The 18,634-nt window shown below is 39.5% G+C and overlaps 4 protein-coding genes across 5 annotated transcripts; 2 read left to right on the top strand and 2 right to left on the bottom strand.

Moving 5' to 3' along the window:
- Positions 1-4,139: 4,139 nt before the first annotated feature.
- Positions 4,140-5,825, top strand: LOC126791027 (B-box zinc finger protein 25). Its single transcript, XM_050517417.1, has 3 exons — positions 4,140-4,405; positions 4,492-4,782; positions 5,301-5,825. The coding sequence occupies exons 1-3, from the start codon at positions 4,223-4,225 to the stop codon at positions 5,535-5,537; spliced, it is 711 nt and encodes a 236-aa protein (XP_050373374.1). The 5' UTR covers positions 4,140-4,222; the 3' UTR covers positions 5,538-5,825.
- A 490-nt stretch (positions 5,826-6,315) lies between these two features.
- Positions 6,316-7,539, top strand: LOC126792149 (receptor-like protein 53). Its single transcript, XM_050518632.1, has one exon. The coding sequence runs from the start codon at positions 6,316-6,318 to the stop codon at positions 7,537-7,539; it is 1,224 nt and encodes a 407-aa protein (XP_050374589.1).
- A 307-nt stretch (positions 7,540-7,846) lies between these two features.
- LOC126790538 (uncharacterized) lies at positions 7,847-10,747 on the bottom strand. 2 transcript variants are annotated; one of them, XM_050516816.1, is made up of 6 exons: positions 10,644-10,747; positions 10,491-10,553; positions 10,042-10,229; positions 9,353-9,451; positions 9,107-9,258; positions 7,847-8,342 (listed from the first exon to the last, which is right to left on the bottom strand). In XM_050516816.1, the coding sequence occupies exons 3-6, from the start codon at positions 10,210-10,212 to the stop codon at positions 7,955-7,957; spliced, it is 810 nt and encodes a 269-aa protein (XP_050372773.1). In that variant the 5' UTR covers positions 10,213-10,229; positions 10,491-10,553; positions 10,644-10,747; the 3' UTR covers positions 7,847-7,954. The 2 variants fall into 2 exon arrangements, with proteins under 2 accessions (XP_050372773.1, XP_050372772.1); XM_050516815.1 differs by having other exon boundaries at positions 10,042-10,214; positions 10,644-10,741.
- A 1,699-nt stretch (positions 10,748-12,446) lies between these two features.
- Positions 12,447-17,034, bottom strand: LOC126790608 (F-box protein SKIP16). The gene is made up of 5 exons (XM_050516919.1): positions 16,632-17,034; positions 15,850-16,554; positions 15,132-15,350; positions 13,505-13,611; positions 12,447-12,847 (listed from the first exon to the last, which is right to left on the bottom strand). Exons 1-5 carry the CDS (start codon positions 16,833-16,835, stop codon positions 12,769-12,771), a joined length of 1,314 nt encoding a protein of 437 aa, XP_050372876.1. The 5' UTR covers positions 16,836-17,034; the 3' UTR covers positions 12,447-12,768.
- Between the last annotated feature and the right edge of the window lie 1,600 nt (positions 17,035-18,634).

The raw sequence follows: 18,634 nt of genomic DNA, 5'->3' as shown, positions 1-18,634 counted from the left end.
TATCTAGGTTTGGTGGTGGCTTCGGATAGAGCTCTTCCAACAGGTGTGCATATCGGTGGCCAAACTAGTCAGCTGACGTTGGTAGGTCGACATCGTGTGTCTCTATGCTCGGCGAAATCAACGTTCTTGGGTGGCTCCTATGCTTGGAGAACGGCGTCGAGATGATTGTGACTAGGCTGCTATTGATCTGGGATTGGGTCTTTCAGAGGATTTTCTTAAGGGTTGGTCTTTGGTTTGGGCCTAGCTCTAAGGAGAGGCATCTATGGCTTGGGTTTATGGTATTCTCTCTTTGGTTCCCATCTCCAGGTTTTCAATTTAGTTTTGCTCAAGTGGGCTTTATCCTATCACTACTTGGTGATTTGGTAGTTGATGGTGCCACACCCGCGGAACCATTTTCGGGACCGGAATGCAGAAATATTTGCCGTAGCCCAAATTAATAAGCAACTGACTACCTGTCAACTCAAAACTACAAGGCTATGAATAAAATATAAACAAACTATCAATAAGAAATAAGGAGAAAATGAAATATAGACGCAAATAAATACATATCCAGAAGGTAGTTATGTAGACTCCAACATCAAACAAACAATGTGTCTAAGTCTCAATGGGCCAACTCAGTCTGACAACAAAATAAATGACAAGTTTGGAAGACGAGAATCACCAAAATACGCCAAATGCGTCAACTGAATCCCACTCGGGGATCAGAAAGCTGTTATATTGTGAAGCAACCAACAAGCCAGGAAATGCTATCAAGCTCTTAGCTTCCAGACCAATGATAGGAGCACTTTGTGCGACGTTATTAATATATTTTTACCTCAATTGATACTTTTCTTAGCCCTTATTATTGTACTATTGAGTCATTGAGTCGTATTTAGGAGTCTTTGCCGGTATTGGTTGCATTTTTGTGCTTAAACGAGTTGAAAACGCAGAAATAGTTTAGAGTCCTAGTTTGAGTAGGAATCCTTGTAGGACTAGGAAACCTAGTGGGATTAGGAGTCTTCATCTTTCGACGTTTCTGTTGCATTGACAATATATTGAGAATCCTACTTGCATTAGGAAACCTTTTTAGATTAGGAAACCTATCATTTGGGAGAGTTCTACTTGAACTGAAACTCTTATTCCGGAACTTTCCTAAATGAACTTTCCTGTTCTAGTAACTTATTTGTTTTAGTAAGTTTCCTGTTGTGAAATAGAAACTTTCATAATCTAGCTGAGCTCATCTATTACATGCGTGTGTTTTTAAGACAACAATTGTCTAGATTATGACAAGTTTATCAAATGAATTATCTCTTACTTATAATTTTCTTTTCTTATTTTCAGATTGGATCTAGGAGATAATTCTAGAGAAATTAAAGGAGTTCATCCGTGCCATTCAGAGGAGAGATCAGCTAAGGAGATAAGAAGAGATGTTGTGCAAATCATAAGAGAAAGAAGGAGATAAAGGCTGAACAAACAAGAAAATAGGGGAGCCGTGTGATCTAATCAAGCCAAGAAGATCTCAGCCGTGCAATCAAAGAGGATCCAGCCCAAACCGAGCAACTCTCTCCCCTCTCATTTTTCTATATATAGCACAAAATTCACACAAAAATCCATCACTTCTCATTTGCAAACACAAGCCGAAACTCTGCCAAATTCTCTCCATATTCACCTACAATCTCAGCAGCCGTTCCACCCTCCATCACCACCTCTCTACCACCATTCTCACGGCCTTGAGCACTGAGCCATAGCAGTGAGCACTCCCCTTTGAAGCCGAGCCATCCAAAAGCCACTCCAAAGTGTGATTCTCGCAACCCTTCATTATGGCATCATCTGATTTTGTAGTTTCACAATTCTTTGTCTATGAAGGATGTGAATTTTTGTTCATGTTTAGACTTTGGTATTGTATGTTGTTAATTAATTTTTAGAACTTATTCGAATATTAAAGGCAATTTTCTGCCTAACCATGTAATGATTTCATTGTTTGGATTTTTCAGTTTATGTGTTCTTCATAGTTCTTTATATGTTTTGAGTTCATTCCTAGATTTGTGAAAACAAATTTGGTACTTGAATGCAAGGCCATGATTGTTATTTGAGTATTGGTTTATTAGCCTTATCAATATGAATCGAATCATGCACTGAGTAGATTCGGTTTGTGTTGGTACTATGGGGTATATATAATCAGGAAATTTACATGTATCTCATGGTGAGTGACGCTACAGTGTTGACATGTCTCTGATAAAGACTTTTGTACTTAGATGTTTCTTTATTTAATTTCTACACTAAGTGTCTTTTAACAAATTAGCATAAAGTTTAGGATTCAACATTGAGTTAGTTCTAAACATATAAGAAGTCTAGAACGATTAGATGACCACTGAGGCTCTAATTAAGATCAGAACTAAAACATGTAATTAATTGTGCTTAACGTGTTTCTGAATCCAAGCATGTGATTGTTATGTGTTAGGAGTGTTTTGTGTGAGAGTTGGTAAAGAGAAGTTGATCATGTAAATAGTAGTTTAGGTTTCATTTTAGTAATTAAACAACCAATCTTAAACCCCCCCTATTTCGTTAACATGATGAGTGTTGAGTTCCCTTCAATTCCCCAGACTTAACGATTCTTGCTTATCCTATAATAATATGATTTTTTTGCAGAGTTTATTATAAACGTCTTAGAACGCTCTATCAACCAATGCAACTAGATACTTGCAAAACAGGGGTGAGCCCTTGTCCTCGCATGAAATTTTGACAAAACTTTGATAAATCGCTAAAAATAGCTTGGAACTCTAAAAATTTAACAAAAAAATATACCAAACCTGTGAAGACACCCACTTTCTATCTTTAAAAAGAAAGATACAATTTGACCTACTTGAAAAATCGGGATGTTACATAACACTGCCACCTGGAACAAGCATCCAATGCTATGACACGTAACCTTCCTTAAAGATTACGCACGAATAAAGCTAAAATGTCAATGATGAACTAAGCATTATATTAAACCCCTATGGAAGATACTAACGTGACCTAGAATTTTAATCGGTGTGCAACAAGTAGCTAGAGTAAAAATAAAAAGGATTAATCCCTGCATAGCTTAGGTGAAGGACACTAAGATCCAAGCGATCCCCTTGCTCTTATTATCAGGGCTACACTTCAAGTTTGATAGCAGGCCCAATGACCCAAACCCAAACCCTAGCATTTGTGGGATTCTGCCAGGTCCCCGGCCCAATAAGCCGAGCCCATAACCAAACCTAATTAGGGTTTTGCTGCAGCTTCCCAGCAGCCATCTTCTTCTCGGGTGGCCAACCTAGTCCTTTCGCCACCGACGTCAACCTCTAGACTCCTCCCACCAGTGGCGTCAGACCGATCACCGATACTTGTCGATTCTTCTATGATATGTCCTTTCAAATCCATGGCGACCAACATTTCAAACGCACCATCGTCTTCTTCCGTGGCATTGAATTGGTTGCACATATGTTTCCAACATCCGAGGTTGCTCCTCCTTCAACCAAAGTTGTGGAAGTGAGAACCATGAAGGACGAGAGAATGTCGAGGAATGAGAGGATGGGGGGCCATGCCGGCCTGATAAGGTGTGAGGGGACTGGAAGTCTCGACGGCAAAAACGATCGATGATAAAGAGATCCTAGCCGCCTTGTTTGCTAAGCCGAAAGGATTACTCTCCTTGGTGCTCCGAGAAAGTCGGAGCGTGTGTTTTTCACTATGTATGTCGAGTTCGTACAATAAACAGTGAGTCAGAATTAAACCTTAGTTGCATGTTTACTTCATGGCCTTGCAATATTGATTGTATATATTTTGGGTCCTGGGGCTAACTACTTGGTTGATCCTATGTCTTTTTATCTCGGTTAAATGTCTTAAAAAGGTGAAGTTTGATGAATTCCGTCCCCGGTAATACAGAGAGGTACGTATCCGCGTGCGTGACGGCCGGTGTAGTGAAGTGAATTTCATACTGGTGTATAGTGGGTGCGAAAATTAGGTGGCATGGACGGTATTGCGGCAAGTAACAATCCATAGCCACATGCAAAGCCAAAGAGAGAACAGCAAGACCTCCACAGCCACAAGACGCACCCTCCGTGGGTCCCACCTTCACTCCCTTCACCAGTCACTCTTAACCACACAGATATTCTCTCCTTATTTCTCTCTTGAATTCAACCCACCACCCCAGAACCCCCCTCACCTCCCTCCCTTATCATCTTCTTCTTCTTTGTCTTCTCCAAAGAATCCGGCTGCGGCGATGAAAATTCAGTGCGATGTGTGCGAGAAAGCCCCGGCGACGGTGATATGCTGCGCGGACGAGGCGGCACTGTGCGCCAGATGTGACGTGGAAGTGCACGCTGCTAATAAACTGGCCAGCAAGCACCACCGCCTTGTTCTTGAATCTCTCTCCAACAAGCTCCCTCGTTGTGATATCTGCCAGGTAACTAACTAACCCCATCACTTCAATCTCTCTCTGTTTCTTTCTCTCTCATGTGTATATGTTCTTGTTGTTGTTGTTTTTGGCAGGACAAGGCGGCTTTCATCTTCTGCGTGGAAGACAGGGCGCTGTTCTGTCAGGATTGTGATGACTCAATTCACTCACCCAATACCCTCTCCGCCAACCACCAGAGGTTCCTCGCCACCGGAATCCGTGTTGCCTTGAGCTCCGCTTGTGCCAAGGACGCTGAAGCTAGCAACTTAGACCCACCACCCAATCATACTTCTTCAAAACTCCCTTCTTCTGCTGCCTTCTCCTCCTCCTCTCCTTGGGGTGTTGATGACTTGCTTCAATTATCTGACTTTGAAACTTCTGATAAGGTCCGTTTTCTTCATGGAACTACTCTACATGCTTTATTGAATATTGTTTTGTATTTATTGTTTGATGCTAGTACCCAGTTCATATATAGGAACTCGATAGATTGCATATACGACTCGCATTTGGATTATGTTTCCAATTGTTGTCATTTATGGAGTGACGGATGATCTTTTGAACTTGGTTTTTTTTCTACTTCAGGGTATTAATCATGTTGTAAACAAGTGGGTAATTGGTCGTAATTCAGTAGTTTGTATCTTTTATAGAAATAATGTATCAACAATTCATGCTAAAACATTTGCTTTTCCTTGCTTTACTTTACTAAATTAGAAGTCTCATGTTGTAAATTAACAAGGTAGTACTTCTTAGTTACGTCTTTAGCGGTTAGTGGTTGCAATTCAGTAGTTTGTATATCTATTATAGAAATAATGTATTAACAGTTCATGCTTAAACTGTATTGGTATTTGTTGTGTCCTTGCATTACTTCACTAAATTAGAAGTCTCATGTGTGTGTTCTTTACAGAAAGAGTCGATTGAGTTTGGAGAGCTTGAGTGGATAGCAGACATGGGTCTTTTTGGTGAACAGTTTCCACAGGAGCCTTTGGCAGCCGCCGAAGTACCTCAGCTTCCAGTATCACAATCGAGCAACTATACATCATACAGACCCCCGAAATCAAGCAGTCCGTATAAGAAGCCTCGGATTGAAATCCCAGATGATGATGATGAGCATTTCACTGTTCCTGATCTTGGCATATTTTAGGCATGTATCAACTTGATGGATTAGTTGATAGGTTGAAGTATGTATTTTTATACCTTAAGTGAGTACATACTGATATGTATTGATGTATGTATGAAATAATTTATGATGCACTTCATGATTTTAAGATCATGAGGTAGTAAATTTTCTACCTTAGGGGCTTCTCCTTTCTGTTTTCTCTTATTGGATGCATATCTAATCTGTAATCTTGCCTGCTTGGCAATAACTCAATACGGCCTTATAATGAAAGATATATATGTGCCTGTTATGAAATACCCAACTGACAGGTAATTGATGTTTGATGTTTGAATTGCAGGTTAGCTGTTACATAAGAATGCTGTGTTTCTATATGATTATATTACTCGCCTGCAAAGAATGTGAAATGTGTGTGCTAGCACTTGTTTGATTATACCATATGTTTCTCTAGCTATTTATAGTCTTTGTTTAGTTCTTTTAAATCATCCAAAGAAGAATTGAATCTTTTCTATTTGATGGGATAAGAGCGCTCTTGATGTACAACAAGATGGTTGAGATAAGCTAAAGAGTTTGGTAGGTTGAATGTAGAAAGATACGAGTAAAAGGTTTTAAGTGACCGATTATCTTGGCATGACCATTTGAATTAAGATCAAACTCATTTTCTCATAAAGCTTCTTGCCATGGTGTACACCTCTGAACTAATTATAAAGATGTGACCATTTGGGAAGCCAAACAAACCAACGACACAAGGTGTCAAGTAAGCTCACTCATTCCCTCCCTCTCTCCCTCCCAGTAGCAACCAAACATGGACAAGCTGATGCTTCTGTTTTGTCTAGTGTATTTCACCACATTATGTACTACTCCATTGCTTACTAGTTCACTAACACTGGAATCCGATATTCAAGTTCTTCGTGTAGTGAAGCGTAGTATAGACCCCAACGCCATCCCCCCAAGTTCCTATCTTGGTAGTTGGGACTTCAAGCTCGATCCCTGCGAAACTACCGGCGGGCAGTTTCTCGGAATCTTATGCAGTTTCCCTCTAGACAAGTCCCCAAGCAGAATCACTGCCATTGATCTCGACGGCGCCGGCTATCAGGGTTTCCTAACATCTGCAATCAGTAACCTGACCGAGCTCACTTCCATCAACCTCAGAAAGAACAACTTCCGAGGACCGATACCCAAGTCCATTAGCAATCTAAAGAAGCTCACCAGACTCTCACTGTCCAACAATTTCTTCACCGGCGCCGTACCCCTCGGATTGAACACACTCAGAGAGCTTGAATATCTAGACCTTTCGTTCAATAAGCTTACTGGGACCATTCATTCTAGCATAGGTGGACTAAGAAGCCTGACATTCTTAAGCTTGTCCAACAATGGCTTCAGTGGTAGAATCCCAGACCTATCAGGACTATGGCAGCTGAAGACATTAGATATCAGCAGAAACCAGATCTCTGGAACTCTGCCAAATTTCCCAGTAAGCTTGAGAACATTAGTTTTGAGCCAAAACTTGTTCATAGGCCACCTTACACCTCTAGCCAAACTCAGCAACCTCAAAGTGCTTGATGTCAGCGGCAACAGACTTTCAGGTGCTATTACCAAGACTTTCTTTACTCTACCCAAGGTCACCGAACTCAATCTTTCCAATAACCACTTCACAACGTTAGAAATCATAAGATCTGATGGAAAAGAGGAGCTTGAGGTGCTCGATGTCAAAGGAAACCAGCTGCGAGGGCATTTGCCTGTCAATTTGGTAACCCTGCAGAATCTAACAACAATCAACCTCTCCTACAACCAGTTCTTTGGTCGCATCCCCGATGAGTACGGTGCAAGAGTTGGAGGCTGGAGTGCACTCTACCTGGATCACAACTTTTTGCTAGGAAAGCTTCCGGCGCAATTTCTTCAAGGAGCGCAGACAATCCGGGGTAGTCTTTCAAACAACTGCCTGCGGTGTCCGGATAACATTCCGTTGTGCGAAGGCGGCCAAAGGAAAGTAGAAGAATGTATCGGGCGGCCAAAGACCAGTGGGTAAGACCAGACCATATCAGACCAGACGTCAGTGCCAAGCAACAGGGTTTGCTATTGTTGTTTTGGATAATGTTACTTTGGAACTCTGAGAATTCATTCCTAGACAGGTCAAATACACCTTGATAAACTTACAGTTAGCTAAATAATAATTAGTAATGATTCTTCTGAAAATTAAAAACCACCGGAACGCTTTATCCTTCGATAATGAATTTCCAGTCTAGCATTTCCCTCTTACCCAGGGTACTAGTACACATTACAATTCCTTAAGAAGCTGCAGCACTAAGAACACAAAACTATAACTGTTAAACCTGGGAGCGCAAAAGTCATCTTCACTTGAAATGAATACAAAGAAAATTGTATACAACGTTTCAGATACTGCTATAAACAAAGAATTTTTCTATCCCGATACCAAAGCAGCCTTATAGCAGCCAATTAACACTAACGTTACCAAGCCAAGTAAAAACTGGAAACTGAGCCAAAGCAATGAAAAGCAGGAGATAATGGTGCTTGCTTGAATCATAACTCCTCACCTCTGCAAAGAGGACTCTCTTCATAGTCTTCACCAAGAAGATTCCCATGCATACACAGGTCCAAGGCATCACAAAATAGTACGAGTAATTCCACATAATCCGTCCAAGCACAGCCAAGCACAACCCTGTGAAAGTATACCCCGCATATGCCACTACGTCTAGCAAGGGCGCCTCACCACTACCCAATGAAAACAAAGTGAATTTCAAAATTAAAACTTGCACAAACCACCCAAGAAGTCCCTTGATGAACAACCAGTTTAGAGCCTCAGGGCTGAACCTGGCAGTACACAGGAAAAACAATTCAAGAAAGAATGAGTATTGAAAGTAAGAAGAGCTAAAAGTTTCTTATGAAGGGAAACCCCAGTGCAGGCATATAGTTCAGGAAACCAAACAGTATATAGCGTTGATTAAACCTCAAGTAAGAATCAAAAGACCTATCAAATCCTTCCAGATCAGTGTCTCCATTAATAACTAAAGCAGGCCTAAAATTAAGCAGTACATCAAAGAGCTGTTAATTTCCCAATTGAAATACAAATGGCAGTTTAAGCCAAGGAGCAGAATCTAGCAAATGACTTGCTTGAAGCTTGATCTCAGATTTTGAAAGCTATTTTTTCGGACCTTAATGAAAGATAGTGATGAGATTTCACTCCAAGTTTCGATCACCAGGCCCAAAAGCATTCAACCAAAAAATCATTTTAATTATTTCTTTTTCTATTTATTACCCTTTTCAGAATACCATAATATAAATGTTTTCCGATGGTAATAATTTCAACGACTACTGCCCTCAGGAATAATTTGACCATTTTCAAGTGGAAAGGCAAGCCAAGTATACTTAAGCAACATAAACCAATTGAAATATTCACTTATTTCTCTCATATATCTTCATCTAGGAGACCCGAAAAAATTTACAAAGCATCATCAGGTAAGGGAAAATGATGACAAACTAATGAAACATGACTATTAATGGTGATTCCCAATTGATAAAATGCCATCACTAAATCAACTATGATTAGAATCGAATTAGTACTTTCATAAACTTACTTCCCATGACGACCCAATGAAAAGCCAGCCAGAACCACATAGGTACCAAATGCCATAAAGGGAATGTAGAGGTCGGGTGCATTGATATCATATATTGGGGGTTTATACGAAAGTCTTCCACCAACTGGCTCAGTAATCCGTGTCCAATGACCCTGAAACAAAAAGGTCATTGAAGGGTGTGAATCAGTGAATTATATTGCATGAATGTAATTTGACAAGCAAAAACCACATGAGGCTAGCTCTTACCCTGTGCAGAAATGGAAATAGAACAACCTTCAATTTGTTCCTCACATATTGATCATTGACTTGGAAGTAATATTGAGGATCAGAGAAATATCTACTAATCTGCTCATTTAAGTAGATAATATCAGAACAAAAGCTCAATCACTTTGAAACATATAACAAACTTTCAACTTAACAAAAGCTTGTATCAAATAAAAAAGATGAGTACAGTAATTTTAATTATTCGTAGAAGTTGATCAAATGCCATTCTTTTTTGTTGCATGCCTCGTACAAATTTGGGCATGAGATTGCCAGCCTAGTTAAACATGGACTATGAACCTTTGGTTACTTACATAAATCGTGGGGAAAAAAAAAAGAGTCAACAACTCAAATATGTTCCGCCTGAATCAAGCCATTTTAAAAAGGGATCATCCAATTAATGGAGGGAAGTTCATCCATTTATATCAAAGTATCATCCAATAACAAAAGTAACACTTACGGGACAAATATACATAAGGATATAAAAAGTATTTCAATCTGCAAAGAATATCATGCAGCAAGTTCGTTGAAAAAGGGCCAGCAAAGATGCAACGATGTGTATAATATCTACACTTCAATCACAAGTTCTAGATCTTGACCAAAACAGAATATAACAAGGTAACAGTGTATAATCGTCATCTCTTGTAGTATAAACCGAAAGCTCTGCTACTTACATTGCTTTGTACATACTCGGAGCTTGATCCTAGAATTTTCTCTCCATAAGCACCCAATCCACCTCGGATAAGTCCAGAACCAGCCCCATAAAACGTATTTCCGAATGGATTCGGCTGGGGATTCGGAGATGGTCTCGGCACACCAGGCTGGGCTCCCACACTATTATACATTTCTGTAGAAGCCAAAACTAAGTTGAAAGAAATTATAGACGGCATAAATTGGTTCGGGTAGATTGACCTAGAAAATGCTTTGTTCTATAGTCACTTGATAAGTATCTCTAAACTTAATTAATTATCCTAATTCATACTCATATATTTGCACTCCACAAATTATATATCCAAAATCTCAAACAAGCCAAGCAAGCAAATCAAGAATGATTGCATATATTCCAAACTAATTAGAAAATCCAGAAAATAATGAATTGAGGAAAGCGAGGAAATAGAAAAACCTGAAGAAAAATCGATCGGCGAACGCCAAGTGAGACTCGACGCGAAGCTTCAGTCTTCTCTCCCTAAATTTTCCGTCAATTTTGATTATAATGATGAATCCAAGGCACCGAAAAAAAGAAAATTAAAGAGAGAAAGAGGGGGGAGATCTGTACCGTTGGTTGAGGAGACAAGAACTCCGGCCAAGAGATCTGAAAATCCAGAGAACAAGGCAATCCCTTCGTTTCAGTGAAACAATTGAGACGAGAGAGATAACAGACCCAGGTGTAGATTCATATATCACGTGACCCCACGTGCATCCCCTCTTTTTTACTTTCACCTTGTTCCTCAGTTGCATCATCTGCCCACTCTTTCTGCGCCACGCGGCGATACACAGAATCATGCAACGAATTAAAATTAAGTTATTACCTCCGTTTTGATGATAATGTGCATTCAAAAATATAACATTGACATTTTTACTGATTGGAATGGAACAACTTGTCTTGCGGTATTTCTCGTATATTCCAAACCGCGTCTATTGATGTTGAGCATTATGCATACTACTGTCAATTTATTGCATCTTAAAGTTACAGCTGAGATGAATTTGAAGTTGTGTGCGGAGCTACGGGTTGTTCTGTTTTAAATGTATCCAACCAAGTCTTTAGGGCCGGCTATGGGGGAGTGCCGGTGGTGTGGCCGCACAAGGCCCGGCGCTCCGACAAGGCTCTAGAATCCAGTTTATTTTTATTAAAAAGGTACTACTAATTGTATGGTATCATCAAACCAATTATACACTTTAGTTTAGTTCAATTGGCAATTGGCATGTGGTTTTCTTACTGTTAGTGGCACGTCTTGGGTTCGAAACCCATGTTTCCCCTTTTTTTTGTTTAACTGGCCAACATTAATATTAAGCAATATGTGATCTCAATCCCTCAATTCCAGATTATTTGACCTACCCAGTACCCAAATTCTTTTTGTCCCAAACCTATGCCTCAATTCCCTTAAACCCACTACCCAAATTCTCAGACCCCTTGTTTGCACCCAATTCTGTCATTCTGAATGGCTCCTCCATCTAGGTATGAAAAGCTTTTGAAAATGAGAAGAAGAGAGAAGCTTGATGAATCTCAAAAAGGGTCTATTCATAGAATTTTTATTAAGCAACCACATAATTCAACGAATGGAGATGCCAATCAGGAGAAAATTCGTGATGAAGAATTAAATGATGTAGAGCAAGTTGCGGAAGAGCTGGCGGAGGAGCCGAGGGAAGAGGCAGAAGAAGATCCAGTGAAAGAGGCGGTTGAAGAGCTGGTGGAAGAGGCCGAACAGCCGGTGGAGGAAGTTGAAGATTTTGTAAGTTCCATTCCCTAGAAATTGGGATCATCTTGATCCCAAATGGAGAGATTTACTAGTAGAGAAAGGTCCTATTAGAGATCTGTTAAATGGAAAAGGACCTAAAGATAAATCTGGTAGACGTTCTCTTCTGAATTTTACAATCAATGTTTACCAAATGGATAGAAGCATCATCAGAATTGGTTAGTATACCGGAAGGATCTTGATAAAGTGTTCTGTTTCTGTTGTAAATTGTTCAAAGTTAGGCATCAACCAAGTCGATTAGCACATGACGGATTGAATGATTGGCAACATTTGAGTACAAAATTGAAAATGATTGGCAACATTTTTCTTTAAAAATGAAAAAAATAAAAAAGGTTTGCAATATGCAATAACAAACGTACTAGATGAGCAGTTCGAGAAATTTCGACATATAACAATAAACAATTCAACGCACTCCTTCCGAGATGTTTGCGCTCAAGAACGAGCTGGGAGCTCTCAAGTCTCAAGATGGCAACTCAGTCCTGCTATTCTTCAGTTTCGTCTGCTCATAAGTTCTTAACCATGATGACATTTCTAGCTTTTTAAAACTACAAAATACAGAAACGGTCTAGGAGGTCTGAAAACTCTGAATGATTGAGGACCAGATAAAACCAAGGCAGGCCAATGCAATAGATCTCACATTAACTAAGCCAATAATTTCAGCTTCAACACCACTGAATGAAATCATTTGTTGACCAAGAGCAAAAAAAAAAAAAGGAACCAGGCAGATGCCCAGTGCGATAGCTTATACAGAAACGGACAACAGATAATACACTTCATGGCCAAAATGCCCAAAACAGATACAAGTTATTACAGAGGATTTACACTATCATATATAACAGTAAATACGGAAGGGGAAATATATCACTTATTTATGATCACTGTGATCATTTCCACATAAAATGAGCCGCACGCACCCTGATTTGATTATCAGAAGATGTAGTCTGGCAGCTGGAGGGGAAAGCCTGCAGCTAGAGCTCTAAATCCACTGCCTTTCGGAACCGCCAACCTAAAACAGCAAACAGAACGAGCAATTGCAGTTTATTAAAGCCTTTCAACAGACAGGCATGGGAATGAGAGTCTGCATTACATCATTATCTAAAACTCTGTAGATTCTAGGTAAATTATCAGATTTTCAAACATCAATACTTTAATATATCTTGTGTTCAGTAGCCCAAACTAATGACATAACACTTCAGGATTAAACCTAATCTCGTTTAACAGCATTGTAAGCTCATTCTAACAAAGACATCAGTCATCAAAACCTTCTATCCATTTGGGACTTTCTTTTTCCAATTACATGTCGTGTGAGCAAAACCTTATAGAAAAGTGTGTGAGACAGACACCCAAAAAAAGAACAAAAAAAATGTGATGTTCTTATGCTCGGGTATTATTTAAACAGAAGGAAATTGTTCCCATGACGAACACCTTAGTTCAATTTATGGCAAGATGGTTTTGGCTTCCAAAAAGATCTTACATAATTAATTTTTATTTTGGCACTTTGGTTGCACTGAATTTCTTTTGGAAGAAAAGTAAAATTAGTATAATACGCACATCTAGCTTATATATAAGGTGAATTCATCTTCAAATGAGAATGGGACGGCCAAATGGCACGCGAGTAATGTATGTATTAAAACAAACATTTTCATGGGTATAGATTTCATACCTGCCCGGAACAAAGACGAAATAACCTTCTATAGAACCCGATGCGGATGGCAGAGGGGTGCAACTCTCGTATACAAATTCTTTCTCACCTGGTCGTAGGAGAGGGAACTGCAACCACACAAAAAAGGTAAGAATTCTGATAGCACTACATTCTCTTCTGTTGCATAATTTGGCATTAATAAGTAATAGAAGCACCGAGATCTTCATATCTTATTTTATTTTTCGAAGTATCAACATATTACTAAAAGCTGTAGCAAGGAGATTTTAACAGACCAGTTAAAGTAAAGCCTCCACTTTCATGAGTCCAACAGTAAATAAAGAGACATATTACAAAGGCAATTTATTCATTGTCCAAACAAGAGATCATAGTTATACTGCAGCTTTTTAATCTAAGGTAATACTTGAAAGAGGGATGCCCTTGAAATCTGGTGAGACAGAGTGCTGCCCAGAGAAAAGCTTCAACCAAAATGGCAAAAGCAGTTGTGTTTTACTTATGGGAATAGAAAGCCGTAAGATTTTCTAAAGTTTCTTTATCCTCCCTAAGATTGCATGAAAGTTAAAGCTTACCTTCAAACCACCCAAATTGTATTGAATTTCACCTGATCTAAGAAAGGATTTTAACATGGGTTATACGATTTTTTCCGAGAACAAAAGACAATATAGGTCCAGATGTTAAAATGTCTCATCCCAACAATAAAGGACCACAACTTCAGCTGTCCTAAATTACTAACCGAGTTAATAGTTGTAAATACACAACTTGGACTTGAGTTCTAAAATGACAGTGCACAGTCATCCTTGATATTCAAGATCTATTTATATGCATGTGAATACTCAGTCATCAAGAAAATTTACCACGAAACAACATTTACACCCCCAAAAGTGTAACTCTAGTTTAATGAAATTCAGCACAAACAAAAGTTCTTGATACACATTATGATGGGGACATCACAGCCAATCCTTTTTAAGGTTCACGAGCGAAAGAGCTAGCACCTAATCATTCCCTTTCCATAGGTCTGATGAATTTCTTTGGAGGGAAAGCTGAGTCTGATTCTAGAAATCTCTTAAGCTTTGGGGTTGGGGTCCTATCAAATTTCTGTTATGTGTCTTTTTGAAGTGCTGTTTCCATTTAGGAGTTTAAAGTTTTACTTTGTTAGGTCCTTTTTATGTTTCAGTTTCAGAAATTTAAGAGTCCTAAAGGTCTTTAATGTAAGTCAAAGTCGGTCATAGTATAAATTTATGTAAGAGCTGAATTAGTGAGATGTTTTGTTGAATAAGAATCTCACCCTAGTTTAGGCTTCACGCCTAAATTAGACTCACACCAATACCTAATGTTGGAAATATTTTATATTCATTTTTTGAGATGAGTGACATGCAATCTTTATCAGAGGTGTCCACTGCCCTACAAGCTCTGACTATCAATTTCTAAATACCAACCACAGTTGGTAAAATACCGCCAATCAGTAAAATAAGCAAACTAGGGGTTGTCCTTTATGTTTTGAATGCATGACCCTATTGAAAGCCCTCAGTTAAAAGATCATGGTAATTCCAAGTCGAGACAGTGTAGTGTTATATTTTATTGATTTTGGAAGACTTAGACAGCAACTGTAAATGACAAGGTGAAATCATACCTTTCCTATAACAGCCTCTCCATTAACATTAGCAACCACAACATCATTAGCACGAATGAGCCAGTGCCTTGAAAGCAGTTGGCAAGAGTTAAATGTCATTCCATTGATGCAACATCCTTCAGGTAGAAGTGACATGCGGATCGAATAGGAAAAGTAGTACTTCTGGGAGGTATGTTGAAGGTCACAGAACTCTGGGACAAAGACCGAAGAACAACGAACCTGACTTCCAAGACAAAGGATAATTTTTTAGATGAAATGAAACACGTCAATAGTAGTCACTTCTGTAAATGCATTCAGCATACATTTGAAATATATATATATATATATATATATATATTATTTAGAACAATTACTTGAACTATAAACGTGGTGTATAGCATATCATGTCCAACAAGCAATCAAGTTAAAAAATGGTATATGACCCAGTAATCGGAGATGGAGAGATGTCGCAACTAATAGCTTGGATCCAGCTTTGCCTGGCAGTCATATCTAAAACTAAAACTGATGCCTAATATATGTGTAACTTAATGACACCACCACCTGCTGTTTTAAGGAATAATGGGTAAATGTTTTACAGACTATGAGCCAGTTATCACCACAGGAACTTTAGATTCCACAATTGATTAATCACTTGTAAACCAAGCACAAACAAAAGCCAAAAAGGAAACTATATCGCATACAGTTACAAGAGATGCACCAACTAACACAAAATGGTCACCTGTACGCCGCTTGTTACAGCAGTGGAGCACAGAGGGGATGCCTCAGGAAACAGACAGATGCTTCTCATAGTTCCTTCTCCACGGATCTTAATAACTCCATTTTCCAGACGGCGGCCGTGTTCTTCCAACCAAAGAAGCACGGCATCCTGTTGCTGATCATGAACGGAATTGACCAATGCATTTGGTACACAGGGTAGCATTTCACCATCAGACACAAGCTTCCGCGTGCCGACATGGAGCTGGCCACTAGTACAGTTGAGTAAAAAAAACTTTTCGCTATACATAGAGGAAGCAGCCACAAGAATATAACCCTGAGATGCCAAAAAGCCAAGCTTCTCCATGAGGAACTTAGTTTCCAACACAATTTGGTCTAAAGGCAGCAGCGAGACATTGACGAGGTGATCATAGAAGCTGTACCCACCGATGAGGCCGAGCAGAGGGGCATTACCGAAGCGGGTGAAGTCATCTAAATCTTGGCCGTTGTGAAAACGATACAGAATCCTTGTCGGGAGAGGGAGCTTCACTTGTAGTAGATTCTCCAGGTCTTGAATTTCGGCTTCGGATGCGCCTTTGTTAAGGGAAGAGTGAGCCTCTGGGAAGTTAAGGGCTAGCCAGTTTGTGATTTTGGCCCAGCACCTCTGGACTCGCTTCACAAGAGACCAAGGGTACATGATGAAAGACTCCCGCCACAATTGATAGCATGCCTGCATGTATGTAACTGAGAAATTGAAATCGAAATCGAAATCGAAACTGAAAATTGAAATTGGGAATTGATGCGGACCTTGAAAGAAGGAGAGAGGTTGCCATGAGGATCAAAGGGTTGGGAGAGGTGGAGGTCCAGGGCACAGAAATGAGACCAAAGAGGGTCTTCAGAGGCCGAAGCTCTGAGCTGCTTGCTGACGCAGGCTGCCCTCGCCGAATCTTGAGCACCCAACTTCCGCAGGATTATGTGCAGCGCTAGATCGCCCACTGATTCCAAACCCATCTCTCACTCTAACAGTCTCACTCTTTCTGTTTCTCTCTGTTCTGCGGCTTCATATAGACCCAGAGAGAAAATAAGACATTTCTGTTTTTACGCGATTGTCCTTGCGCCTACGTGTGAGGGTTAGATTACAGCCCTATGTGTGAGAGATTACAGCAAGTTCACATTTTGACGATGCTCGTTCTAAATCATTAGAGCGGTGATTTTCTCGCTTTATAGCAGTAGAAATACATTGTTTTATATATTTTTTAAAGATGATGAAAACTTTCCGCAAACAAAAGCCAAAGAAGACTTTTACACGTTCACCTGCTATCCTATTTTTTAAATATAGATAAGGATTCATGACAAAATTAAAGAGACACATATCTCGCACACCTATTAAGGAATAAAGGGTCATGCTAAAAATACTCTATGAACACTATGAAGACATTGAAGAGTAATAGATACAACAAAATTAAACTAGAGTTCACAAACAAAAACGAAGCAAAAAAAAAAAAAGAGTTTGGGTAGAGGCCCAAGCATGTGGCGTGGTCTCACTAAGCCCCGAGGTAGAGGCCCAAAGGCACAAGCCTAGTCCCAGCCATCACCCAAACCCGCTTCTGCCAGGCAGCGTCGTCAATCCCCATCACAGCTCCAACTCCATTTGTTTCCGACCCAACCTTGCTCTTACTCCTGCAACCGATTTGGTGGAAACTGCACCTCCTAAAGTACCTGATCACCGGAGCAAAGTGAACAATTGAGAAAAAAACTTGTCTCATGCGAGCAAGCAAGGCCGACATTCTCAAGCCTAGATCAATTCAAGGCCAACCCCTCTGGCTACCTTTATACAGAGGAATTTTTCCAAACCCATGTGCGTTGCCATGAACCGCACCCTTGAAAGAACGATGCCACCACTAGAAAAAGCCTAGCCATCAAATCATGGCTCCGTCGAGATGCCCATAGCACCCTTTCCTCTGCAGAAAACACCTTCTGTCTAATTGAAAATGAGCAATCAAGGACAGCGCCACAAGCAATCAAAGACGAGCTAGGGTGCCAAGCAATGATATGAGCATTTTGTGCGACGTTCTTAACATGTTTTTACCTCAATTTGTATTTTGCTTAGCTTTTATTGTTGTACTATTGAGTCATTGAGTCGTAGTAAGAGTCTTGGGCGGTATTGGATGCATTTTTGTGCTTACATGAGTTAAAAACGCAGAATTGGTCTAGAGTCATAGTTTGAGTATGAATCCTTATAGGACTAGGAAACCTAGTTGGATTAGGAGTCTTTATCTTTCTACGTTTTGGTCGTATTGGCGATATCTTGAGAGTCTTTCTTGCATTAGGAATCATTTTTTAGACTAGAAAACATACCATTTGGGAAAATCTTACTTGAACTTAAAATTTTATTCCGTAACTTTCCTAATCTTACTCTCCTATTCTAGTAACTTACTTGATCTTTTTATATGAATTACCTTATTTTTTATTATTTTCATATTGTACAATGAAGGAAAAAATATAGGAAAAGTCAAGTAAAGGAGGAAAATAAAGAAAGAATGAGACACCTATAAAGGAGAAAAAGAATGAATTTATCAAAGGAGATTGCATCCACCAATGACAAAAATAAGTGAAAGAAAAAGAAAGAGAATAAAAATAGATAATGCAAAAGAGAAAGAATGAGACACCAAAAAAGAAGAAAAAGAAGGAATTTATCAAAGGAGATTGCACCCACCAATGACAAAAATAAGTGAAAGAAATTGAGGAGAAAAAATTCAAGCTATAATATTCAAAGAGCCAAAACTCTTCTATAAATAGCACATCATTCA

The sequence above is a fragment of the Argentina anserina genome, chromosome 4 (genome assembly GCF_933775445.1).
Source record: "Argentina anserina chromosome 4, drPotAnse1.1, whole genome shotgun sequence".
NCBI lineage: Eukaryota > Viridiplantae > Streptophyta > Magnoliopsida > Rosales > Rosaceae > Argentina > Argentina anserina.
Note: the sequence above shows the minus strand (reverse complement) of the source record. Positions and strands in the feature narration are given on the sequence as shown.

Bases quoted from the DNA above. Each gene is read 5' to 3' on its own strand.
- LOC126792149 (XM_050518632.1), top strand. From the start codon at position 6,316: ATGGACAAGCTGATGCTTCTGTTTTGTCTAGTGTATTTCACCACATTA.
- LOC126790608 (XM_050516919.1), bottom strand. From the start codon at position 16,835: ATGGGTTTGGAATCAGTGGGCGATCTAGCGCTGCACATAATCCTGCGG. The intron at 15,351-15,849 runs GTGACCATTTTG...CTTGGAAGTCAG, and splicing joins CTGTAACAAGCGGCGTACAG to GTTCGTTGTTCTTCGGTCTT. The intron at 13,612-15,131 runs GTATGATTTCAC...GTGTGGTTGCAG, and splicing joins GAGAGGCTGTTATAGGAAAG to TTCCCTCTCCTACGACCAGG.
- LOC126790538 (XM_050516816.1), bottom strand. From the start codon at position 10,212: ATGTATAATAGTGTGGGAGCCCAGCCTGGTGTGCCGAGACCATCTCCG. The intron at 9,452-10,041 runs GTAAGTAGCAGA...TTAAATGAGCAG, and splicing joins CCGAGTATGTACAAAGCAAT to ATTAGTAGATATTTCTCTGA. The intron at 9,259-9,352 runs GTAAGAGCTAGC...TTTTTGTTTCAG, and splicing joins TATTTCCATTTCTGCACAGG to GGTCATTGGACACGGATTAC.
- LOC126791027 (XM_050517417.1), top strand. From the start codon at position 4,223: ATGAAAATTCAGTGCGATGTGTGCGAGAAAGCCCCGGCGACGGTGATA. The intron at 4,406-4,491 runs GTAACTAACTAA...TGTTTTTGGCAG, and splicing joins CTCGTTGTGATATCTGCCAG to GACAAGGCGGCTTTCATCTT. The intron at 4,783-5,300 runs GTCCGTTTTCTT...TGTTCTTTACAG, and splicing joins ACTTTGAAACTTCTGATAAG to AAAGAGTCGATTGAGTTTGG.